Source organism: Ischnura elegans, chromosome 3, assembly GCF_921293095.1.
Source record: "Ischnura elegans chromosome 3, ioIscEleg1.1, whole genome shotgun sequence".
NCBI classification, from domain to species: domain Eukaryota; kingdom Metazoa; phylum Arthropoda; class Insecta; order Odonata; family Coenagrionidae; genus Ischnura; species Ischnura elegans.
In genome coordinates, this window is record NC_060248.1 from 61,267,906 (window position 1) to 61,280,089 (window position 12,184).

At 37.3% G+C, this 12,184-nt stretch overlaps 1 protein-coding gene across 1 annotated transcript in view; it reads right to left on the reverse strand.

Moving 5' to 3' along the window:
- Positions 1-9,430: 9,430 nt before the first annotated feature.
- The window catches only part of LOC124155905 (somatomedin-B and thrombospondin type-1 domain-containing protein), a 958,847-nt gene continuing 956,093 nt past the window's right edge, over positions 9,431-12,184 (reverse strand). Inside the window, exon 5 of the mRNA XM_046530100.1 lies at positions 9,431-12,150. Within this exon, the coding sequence (XP_046386056.1) occupies positions 11,873-12,150 (278 nt within the window). The 3' untranslated portion in view covers positions 9,431-11,872. The remainder of the gene's footprint in view (positions 12,151-12,184) is intronic.

Consider the following 12,184-nt stretch of genomic DNA (forward strand, 5'->3'; position numbering starts at 1 on the left):
CAGGAAATTTATTCGTTTAGTGGGGTATTCTCTCGTACATTTAGCAGTGGGTAACCTTGGAACAGACATACTTTTCCGCTACTTGATCCACTTAGATTCCATCTGCTGGTTGCCAAATCCTACTTTCGTCCCTCACCCTCGTCTAGTGGGAGGGAGGGACGCACTTGCTCCCAACGCCCACTCGCGGACCTTTTCAGAACTGCGGGCGAGGTCGCATTCAGCTCCCCAGTTTTCCTCCTACGAAGGCTTTTATCACGCTGATTTCTTGTGTGTCCCTCCGACCCAGAGTGGCGCTTCTTCATCGTCCGCTGCCGTTTGATACGCCCGTCTCTCGTGGGTCAAGCGTGACGTGTCGGACGGGTGTTCACGAGAGCGAGGGAAGGCCGTGGGCGTTCTCTTTTGGTTCGTGGGCGGCTGTCAGGGACGAGGAGATCCCATTGCCCAGACCTTCTTACTCTCCCTCCATCGCCTCTCTCGAGTCTAGAGGAATAAAGGAGATCCATGCATGTTCTTCTCTGTAACTGTGGAGCAGCATGCGCCAGAGAGGATACGGTGGATAGGTCATGTCATAACTTGCACGAGACATGGTAAAGAAAGATGATTTGCAATTTTCCACAAAAATAAATTTAATCCGACCCGAGTTTCTATGTTACTACATCATTTTCATGGTACAAATGGTGATAAGTGCACTTACCACAATTTGTACCTTGAAAATGATGTAGTAACATCGAAACTCGGGTCGAATTAAATTTATTTTTGTGGAAAATTGAAAATCACCTTTCATTATGAATCAATTCCACTCCATCTCGCTTGATTCCTCGAATTTTATACGAGACATGGTAATTTCCTGTAGGATAAAATGGACGGAAGAATTGAATGAGAAGTTCCCGAAAGAAGATGTGGAGATAAGTAGCGGAGACAGATAAGGGCACTTCGAATTACTGTGTTTGAGAAAATATCGTCAGTTACTTTGTGGCATGAACTTCTAATTCATGAATTTTATATATTTATAATATTATAATCTTTGGGCTTAATTAAACGGGGGCTATGAGCAAGTATCAACAATACTATTGCGAAATCTCACCCATTTTGGGATTGATTGTTTAAGGCATTATAATCTCACATTTTCGTCCAGACAAAAGTATTTAATGTTTCTAAAAATCTAGAGTATTGAATAAAATGTCGAAAATGCTGGATATCCAAGAAAAACGTTTTTCATTGTACATGCTTAGTGCATCCAAAAAATGTTTTCGTTACCATAGCTCAGTAACTAAGGAGTTACGACCCCATGTTTATGGACAAAAATGCTTTAAGTTGTCTCCTCTACCACCTCTTGAAATATTGAAGATTCCTCCCGGAAACCCTCTATTATATAAAATTAATGACTTTTTTAAAACACAGATTTATGGAGATCTTTTTCTAGGCCTAAGTTTGTTAATTGTGCTGGGTTTACGAAGAGGGCATGAATTTATTCCGCGAACACTAGACAATTTCGTTTAGAAAAAATTATTCAATACTTCTTCAGCATATATTGTTTTACAACATCTGAATCGTGCCAGATGTAGATTTACACAGAATCTATGTCTGCTCTTTATCGCATTCTTATGGAGACCAGTTTCAAAGCTAAATGTTTGATCAGTGTGCGAGATTATCAAAAAGTAATGCCTAAATTCTATTGGTATTTAGCAAAACATTTCAGAAAACTTAAGGCCTTAATTTGAACAGTGAAGTCTACTCATGTGCTCTTCCGGCCCATTTATTCGGACCAAATTGAGTCGTGCTTCATCTTATCGTTTCGTTAGTATGCTGCATTTAATGGATTTCTCTGACATTATTGCGTCTCTGTCCATCACTTAATTTTATACTGCGGATCGCTCAAGTTTATTATCCCCGTGTATTTAGTATAGGGTTCCACTGTGGCTAGTGCATTTGCTACTCATCCCCAGGGCTTTCCTTGCATAAGGTTTGCCTTGTATAAAGGGTACCTTGTAAAAAGAAAATAATGTTATCGGATATTGCTTGAGCACTAATATTTGGGCGCTGTTTTGGGAAGGCATACAAGGAAGTCGTAATAGTTATCCCATAACAAAATTTCATCCAAACATTTATTCTTCCTTTTTGAAACATTTCCAATTTCCTTAGTATTTTAAACTTTAATTCAGTTTCATTTCGATGAAATCATGAGTAGAAATGAGCTGAAAAAGTTGAGTCCATGGTTTAGAAAAATATTTTTTATGGTTTTCCTGCTTAGATAAAAGTTTTCGAGAGAAATTAATTTTAATAAAATAAAAAAAGGAATAAATTTTAATCAGAAAATTTGGGTGTATGGCATTAGGGTATTAATATTTATTTGCATTTGCATAGGCGGATTTAGGGGGGGGCACGTGCCCCCCCCAGACGCTTAAGAAATAGACAATATTTTTTATACGGTTATCTTTACGTTCGTTTTATTTTGTGTATTACGGAGCCTCACTCATTTAATTTAATATTAATAACTTTCATAACAAAATAAAGAGAATATTTTCTACAGTAGTAGTTTTATTTTGTTTTTGATCTCAAATGTGAGGAGACCTATCAGACCCTTTTGCCCCCCCCCCAGAAAAATCCTGGATCCGCCCTTGAACATTTGTGTACCGGAATGATACTTTAGGCCTTATTTTGTCTTCATCATGACCTTCCACTTCGGAATAATTCTTTATTTCCTCATCATTCCCGCATTTGTTTACACGATTATTCTAAACTTGCTTTGTATGTTTGTCTCCCTCATCGGTGGAATCGAGTAATTGATTTGTAACCCACTTATTTTCAGATCGGCTTGGAATTTTGCACAATTGCTTGCTTCTAATGGCAATATAATTTTCACTGATAAGATTTTGCAATTTGGTCCCATTGTGCTCTAACTAGTTGACCAAGTGTCCATTTGAAAAAATAGATTAAAATTTTATCAATAGATGGCGTACGTTATTATTTATTTGGCAGAGTCCTCTAGATTGCTCTCTCAATACTACTCGTTACTATATGGCAATATAGAGGACTCTGTTTATTTGGCATATGTGTCTTTAAAAGTTCTGGTTTTTATCGATTGGATGATCAACTACTAAAAAGTAAAAAAGAAATAAATAAGAGTATGATTAAAAAAATATGTCTTGTCTAAAACAGTATTAAATTCAATAAAAAGTAAAAAATAAGGTTTTCCTTGGTCAAAGAATAAAACGTGGGTGCTGATTAGGTTTAAATATTATTATTGCGTGCCTAACCTTAATCATCTATCAGGCTCATCTAAACTAATTGATAGCAAACCAAAGAAACACTCACACTTTATTCCTTGAGTTTTATTTGAAAAGCTTATCTATTTTTTTTTACTGTAACTGCATTTTATACGGTTTTTGAAATAGTGGCTCAAAAAATATTTTTTATTTTATCCACATTACTTTTTGTTTTGCATTCGGAATATTTTAGGTATACCGGATTTTTTTTCGGACTCAGAATTTAGTTTTTTTCGAAATGTTAATTGGAATATATTCCTTTTGTCTTAATTTTGTTTATCGGATTTTTTGTTAGTTTTATATTTGGTATCAAACTATCCATGTTTAAAAAATTGGAATATTTTTGTTTCATTGGAATATTCTGTTTTATAGTTGGAATCAAACTGTATGTATTTGCAAATCGGAAGTTTTTAGTTTTATCAGATTTTTTTCAGAATCGGAATTTCTATTTTTTTTAAATCATAATTATAATCGGAATATATTTGTTTTATTTTAATTTTGTTTATCGAATTTTTTTGTTGTATAGTTAGAATTGAGCTGTCCATATTTGATAGCTTAGAGTATTTTTGTTTTAATGAAATTTTATCGGAATTTTTTATTTTATCGAGGAATCGAAGTGTATATATTTGAAAAATCTGAATGTTTTTGTTTTATCAGAATTTCGTTCGTCGGTTTTTTTTTCTTCTTTTAGAGTCGGAATCGAAATGTCCATATTTGAAAATGCACGTGTACCCTCATCTCGCCACCTTCGTCTCCGGCACGTCAAAGTGTTCTCCTTACGAATGTGTGTATAATATGTATGCGGAGAGTACTGGGATGGGAACCCGTCGCGGCGTATCCGAAAACGTGCACTCGTCCGCACATGTCCATTTCCCAGCTCACTTGAGGAATTCCATCCGCGCCTCTCGATTGCCCCGCGGGCGAGTGAGGATCCGGCCGGCCGTAAAAACGACGACGGAGCACGATGCATGCATCACACTCGGTGCATCAACGCGTGTGACCCCGCGGGAGGAGCAGATACGGGAGAGGATACGGCCGTTCTCGCCTCGCGAGTGACGTGCTCGGGATATTGGCTTTCTTTCTTCACCTTAGGCCTTCCTTCCCTTCTTCCATCCTTCCTTCCGCGTGGCTGCGTGCTTCCCGATCGGTCAGCATCACGTTTCGCACCGCTGTGTCATCTTACCATCCGAAACCACCATGGAGTTTGATCTCCATCTCACTACACTTCTGTTTTCGAGTATATAGTGTTGAGATACAGGTGGGAATTTCATGGCTCAGGCCAATATTGAGAAACGGGACTTGATTATCGATAGAATCAGCATCCAGGTAGGATGGAATATGCGATATGGTTTTGCATATGCTCTTTGTATCGGGGTATTTAAATATTTATGGTGAGTCATCATGAAAAGCACATGTTTGACGAGATATTTTAACAGAGGAGTATGCATGGATGCACGTTGATACTTGTGGGGTAGAGTTAAATGAGTAGAAAATAAAATGAAGGTATTAAATGAATAGAAAATGAAATTACCGAAGGAAATATAACACGTGGTGTATCTTCTTCGTACGACAAATATGTTAATTCATCGCTAATCAGTCCCGGCTGACATGGCACGACTTTACTACAGGATAGTTTAATCAAGACTAGGTATATATATGTATTTTTAAAGTCGCAAACTATTTAAAATTTACCGTAAAATCCTTCTTCCATCGTGTAAAATGCTATTTACGATTTAAAGGAAACTGGTGGGGAGAATTATTGCATGTTAAAATGAAAAGGGTAGTAGAAAATGACATTTTTTGGAACTTTTAATGCGTTTTACAGTCTCAGAAAGAAATTATTTAAAACTTCCATTCGTAATTCAGTAATATTTGGTTCCAGGAGAAATGAGTACATTTTTATGATCATCTTTCAACTTTTTTTTCCCAAAATCCGTTTAATTTATGACGTTATTTTATCTATGTTTACTAGGTTTTACATGATTTCGAGTGGATATGTATACATTTCGGGACGTTAGAATATCCAGCTTAAATCCTATAAAATTCTTGATAAATTAATTGATAGATTTCTATGGGAAAGCTTAGCGTTTCCTAGTTACTGGGAAGACTTTTTTTGTCGCAATGTTATCATGGCCATGGTAATTTAATGATGGGAATTGTATCCCTATTCTTCAAGCGTATTTTGGAAAGACTTCCGGATGAAAAGTAAGAGAGATATGTTTAAAGAATATTTTCACTCGTCCAGCCACACCTTGAATATGCAGCGAGTATACGGATTCCGATTCAGAAGGAATTAATCCGTGGATTTAAAAAAATACAAAGGAAAGCTGCACTATTCTCAAAATCTATTACGGGCGTATAGAAAGCGTTACACAGATGTTAAACAAATTAGGCTGGGAGCCGCTAGAGACTCGGAGTCTGCGCTTTAGGCTTAGATTGCTTGAACGATTGAGAATAGATAACTTTAAGAGGAATACGGTAAACATAGTAATAGAACCCCACTATAGTTCCAGGTCCGACAGAAGCGATAAATCTCGAGAGATATTTTGCCGAACGGATAGGTATGGGAATAAGTTTTTCCCCTGAACCATAAAGGACTTCAATAAATGCCAGTCGTAATTTTGTTAGAGCATTTCCTCTTTATGTGTAAATGGCTGGTGTCCTTACACCCCCTGCCACAAGCCTTTTTAGACGGATTTCTGGGTATTATGTAGATGTACCCATTGTTTGTTCACGAGGATGTGAGTTTCGTGCTTTAGCAATTGTAACAAAGATTTTGAGCCTCATCAAGCAGAACGACACGCCTATTTTAGACGACTTTCAGGGTGGTATGTAGATGTAATACGTGAATCAATCCAGGTTATGAGAAAAATTTAAGTACAAATCCTTGACTAGAAAATTAAATGTGCTTGTATTTAAGCCCTACAGTAACTTCTTCTTTTGTTTCATCCTGATTTTGTGGGTGAGAATAAAAAAATGAATAAAATCAGTTATCCTACCATAAATTTTGTCCAAATTAAGCGTTTGTAATTTTCGTTGGAGCAAAGATTTTATACGCTTTGGGAAGGTTTTTGCAGGTAAACCAAGAAAAAACTGGTGGCGCGGTCCTCAACCATTGTTCGTGACTCTTTATGAATGCTTGTACTATCCACGAGATCGTCTTTCTCCTCTTTACTCTCCGTATCCGTCATTCATTCACATTCCCTGGGTCTCCCGCGATCGTATAAAAATAAAAATTGCAGCCCAATATTTCGAGTCGTAAAACGTGGAAGTTCGCGCTTCATGTGCGTGCGCACGCAGCTCATCATTTGTTTGCCTCGTTCGCTCGCACCTATGATTTCCGTATTTTACGCTTCCGTACGTGAGGTTATCCTCAAACTGTCTTGCTGACCTTTTTCCGAATTGTCTGCTTTCGGAGATAATGGTCGCCCTTTACCTTCCCGTATTGCTGAGGGATGTAGGCGAAGGAGAAAATATTCTTGTTTTACGATCCTTTTTGGCGAAGTGTTCAGGCGAAGGTGGGGCTGTGCAGAAAATATTTGCATGCTTGCAGTAAATATTCCGTGCGGTTTCAAGGGATATTCCTTCATTTAGACTTAGGATGATCTCCGACGTTATGGAGAAGTAGGATTGATCAATTTAGCTTCCTGCAATTACGAAGTCGTTTCCTCTGTCGTTTAGCGCAGAAATGCTTCCACCCATTCACTGTTTTATATGTTATCCACGAATTATGGGATGCTCAAACTTTCTGTTAATAAATATTTTCCCTATTGAAGTTGGAAAAAGGTAAACTTGTCTAAACCCCTTGTGCTGAAATGATGATTTTGGTACGTCATGAACTTCCTATGACAAATCGCGCAATGACGAGTGTAGCTCGTCATCTGATTTTCATAATTTTAACACTATTTAAGTGAACAAAATGATAATTTTTAAATTTAAACAATGTTAGAACACCCATAATGTGCACAAAGAACTAATAATTCGTGAAATATGATGAATTGGAAGTAATAAAATGATTTTATACGAGTCACGGTAGAAGCGTTGTCGATATATTTAACTATATAAAATTTATCAAATTATTTTAATTAATTGTCATTTTGGTTCGGGGTGAACGACCCTATTAAGGAGCAAGGATGCAGACTTCATGAATATTTTACGATATGAAATAATATTAATTTTTTATTTCACTGCTTACGTTGATTACAAACTACAAAATATCATACCATTACCTACCATTCCATATGAAAAGGACCACAGAAAAAATAAGTAGAGGATAGGATCACTATATTAAAAGAATAAATGGAAGTTGAAGGGGTTAATATAAGATTTAATTTAGGGTGAAATGCTGTCGTTATATTTTGTACGCATCAACTTGAGTGCGTTTTATATCGACATAAAAGGTAGTAGCACGTTTCCACTCATTAATATCGCAAAGCATTTCGACTCATGGAGTCATTAACTGGTACCAGACAAATCTGATACGGTGAGACTGGATAGAGTGCGACCTTTAATTGCATATATCTGCCTATATTAACTGCCACCAGATCACGATTGAATCGGTTGAATTTATTATAAAATCATTTTTGGCTCTTAACACTAAGGATTGGATGAGGTACAAATGACTCTTGGATCTTGGGTGGAAAATGTTAAATTTTAGGGCAGGTTTATTCATTTTCGGTTACTTTGTTTTTCGATTGAAAGACATCTTACCGATTGGGAAGAAAATTGAAATGTATTCATTACCATTTGAGACGAATTTGTAAGGAGAAGAATTGCTTGAGGAATGGAAGACTGAGGAATGAATGGAGCACTTAAATCTACTTCACTGGACTCAGATATGAAAACATTAATTCATTCTCTGGATAAGTACTTTGTATTTGGAGTACAGCTGGGGTTTCATAGCATCTGAATTCACTTATATTACCTCTAAGGAATTTTTGCATTTTTAGTTTTCTGTATTCTGTATTTTTCGAGTGTAATTACGAGTGTTTCAAAGAAAAATGTTATGAGATTAACATATTATTTCGCTATAATATAAATTTTTAAAAGCTAAAATGGCTATAGAAGAAATTGAACTCTTGTCTGAATACTTCGTTTAATTTTTTTATGCAATTTATGATAAATGTAATAATGCAATTTAAAAAAAAGAAATTACCACTAACGGAATGAAACTAATTAGTGCATATGTTATCATAGCCCTAATAAAATATATTGAATTTAATATTTGTAACTTCAATGTCCACCATTGCGGTTAGTTAAAGAGTACTCAAGGTGGAGTCTCAGCGGCTACGCTCTCGGCGATGGCCATGATACTCGCGCTCATTTAAACTTATTAATAGACTAAGGGGACATTTTTGTCAGAATATTGTGTAGAATTCTCTTGATTTTGTGACTCTTGGACTCACCTCTAAGATGTCTTCGCATTTTAAAAATCCCAAAGATATCCAAATGCAGATAGATGTCCTTTATGTGGCTGTATTGTTACTTACCTTTGATTGAAGCACATGTTGGACAAGCAGGAACTCTACCTACATTCTCAAGAACTCAACCAATTGCGCTAAGGTGATTTTTAGATGCGGGAGGGGGATTTTAATATGCATATTGCTTGAACTTACTGACAAGTGGATCAAGGAATATCTTATAAACAATTGATTCCTTGAATATATAAACGTATCCTTCCCATCAGGAAGTAACAGTGAAAATTGAGGTAATATCGATTGCATCACATTTATCTCTTTATAGCACCTACTTACATATTATGTTGCAGTGTGCAATTAATAAGATATTCTTACTAATTCTTAGGATGTTGACTACATTAAATTTGTGTATATGATAAAAGTTAATATATTTCGTAATGCGTTTCTTTTGCGCATAAAATAATCCTCCAGTGCATTGAGATGTAAGGATTCATCGTCGAGCAATGTGAAAACATTTATGGAATGAGTATTAGCAAAAAGGTCGTCTCTCAAAAGCTGATTGATATAGGATAGGAAAATAATTGATGGGAACCATATTCACTAATTTGCATTCACAGTTTTTAAGAAAGGGGCAAAGAGTTTTGTATTTTTTCTGTTGTGGTATTCTAATGTGCTCTCTCATCGATGAAAGGATTGGCAAGGGAAATGTTGCTTCAATCTCTTGAAAGAAATAAGTGTGAAAGCGAATGATTCAAATACATCGATTTATTTATAAAAAGATCAAAACATTTTAAATGCCATAATTCAACATTTGTTCTTTCTCTATAGAATCAAGATATATTTTCATACTGAACTATTCTTAAGTAATGCATCTAGACAAACACATCTTGGTTTGTGTTGACTGAGCAAAGCACAAAATGAAATTGATGGGAGATATCCACAATTTCTTGCTTGTGGTCAGCCAACACTTAATGCTTTATTTTTTCCACACAAAACTTCAGTACACAAAAAATACTATCATATAGTGGCACTTGGTAAGAATAATAGCAAATCGCTGCCGTAAGAACTACTCCGAGTAAAGGTTAGATGCGAGCTAAACGTTAGAAATAATAATTAATAAAAACTAAGCTTTAAATCCAATCTAGTCTCTTGTTTTGGCAACTAAAGGCCCGTTGAATTCATAAAAAAAGGAATAGTTACATTGAATTTCGAGTTTGCATTCATCATTGACATACAGTATTCATATCCAAAAATGAGATATTAAAAAAATGAAATAACCTACTGAGAGGCGAAATATACAGCAAAGGCGAGTTTTGTATACTCGCAAAAAAATAAACATCCGACTTGCTCAAAAGGGAGGCCATATGCTATTGCATATGCATTTTTTTGTCAATTATCAGTCAGTCGGATATCAATTACGGGGGAAATTAGGAGAGGAGATTATGATAATAAAAGTGGAGCAGTACTGAAATCTTTCGAAGTGGAGCTCAGTCCAGGTGTAGCTTAATTGCAATAATAATAATAACATTGCCAAGAGTCTCCAAAACCTTTTCGGAGTGAAAAAAAATTAATTTAGTAGATTTTTCGAAGCGCTGAGAATACTTTTCACGGTTACTCTTGAGGTCTACTTATAATGAAATAAAATTAAGTTTTCCATCGGACACGTGCGACATCATACTTCGGTTGATAATGTGACTCATGCAGTATCTAAAAAAAATCTCGAAGGAAATACATTCTGTGTTTGAGATTACTTCTGATGAATGACATAATGCAAAATGAAGGAAAAGAACTCATGCGTTGCTGGTATTTTGAAAACAATGGTGCCCTACCCGTCTATTCTATCTTTCGGCGAAGTACTTTTACCGAGCTGTTGTGTTTAGCGAAATTAAACTAAGCGTTTATATGCCACGATTTTAACAATTCTTGCCCCTCCCCCCACGAAAATTACCTCAAAAGAATGGATACTGTAGCATTTTATGAAAAATATTGACTACTCAAAAGTAAAAAGCAGCAATATTATTTTTTTGACCTTCGTGAATAAAATACTTAAAAAAAAAGGGTAACCCAGTAGAATAGAGCTTCAATTTTTCCATTTTATACGTTAAATGTCTTTCCAAAGAGGATAAAGTGTTTCCCCATTCAAGATCCATACATTTATTGTTTATCTGTCAGAAGTTCACCACAAGTATTGTCCATCTTTGAATTTTCCACACGGAGAGCTTTTTTTTTTAGTCTTTCAAGCTTCTGCTGAACGTACCCCTCAAAAATTGCCCTTTCAAACCGAAAAAAGCACTTGATGCTTGAGTTGAAAGCGACTTTTTCTGAATATTATTATATTTTCTCACAAATGACATCTTTCTCCCCCACTCTGTGATCATCAGAGGAAAAAAATAGGCACCCATAATTTTCAAAACATATGCCTTCACATTCGCTGGTAGTCGCTGTTACCAACCGTGACACTGAAACTACTCCATCAATAAGCTCTCCTCCTTGTCAACAATGATTTCACATAGAAACCGGCTCATACATAACTCATGGTACCTTGAAATTAAGAATACTTCTATCCGAGCCGGTATCATCTACGTAACCTCCGAGCACTGGTTCCACGAAATCGCGCTTGAAGTTGTTCTTGAAACGTCCGATCATTAAAATACCGGAGGTCACAATCATCGAGCGGGCACTGGCTTATTTCAGGAGGCTGTGAATTGGCATCTTCTCATAGTTTCAATCTCCGGCGGCGCAGGTTTGACCCACGACCGTGCACTACTTCTCCAATATGGCGAACTTCTTCTCTGTGGCGACATCAACAGCTCCATCTCCGCGTTCTACAATAAACACTCCCTTCTTAGTGTTTCCACGAATGATTTTTCAAAAAAAAAGGCAGCTGCAACCACCTCTAATAGCTTCTCAACCCAGAAAATTTCTCAGTAACGTACTCTACACTTCTCCATCCAGCAGGCCTCTCTATCTGTAGCGAAACCAACAGCTCCTTCTGCAAGTCCGTTTGGCCTAAATCACCACCTGGATTTCTTTAGCGTGCCCACCAATGATTCTTAAAAAAAAAAAAAAAAATTCGACTGCTTTCACCTAAAAATCCTCGCCGTATCCCTCTTCGCCCATGCTTATCTGCTCCCCCTGCTCTCAGTGTGTCTCCTCTCCCGCTTCGCCCCCGGCCGGCCCTCGCTCCGATCAGACGAAGATGTAGTCGGGCCCTCCTGCGCACGGGCACGGCTCTGACCCTTCGGTGGAGCTCACGCGGATCCACTTGCCGTGGCAGTGGGGAGCGGAGAGGGCGCCCCACCGCGTGGGCCGGGCCCCGCGCTTCCGCAGCGAACGCAGGAACTCCTCGCCGCCCTCCTCCTGGTCCTCAGGGTACACCTCCTCGGTGCCGATGCCGTGGCCCGGGCAGCGGTAGCCGAGCGACTCCCTTTGGGCTTGCTTCTCGCACTTGGCGCAAACCCTCTCACCTGTAACACAAGCGTGAGAGAAATACGATTAGAT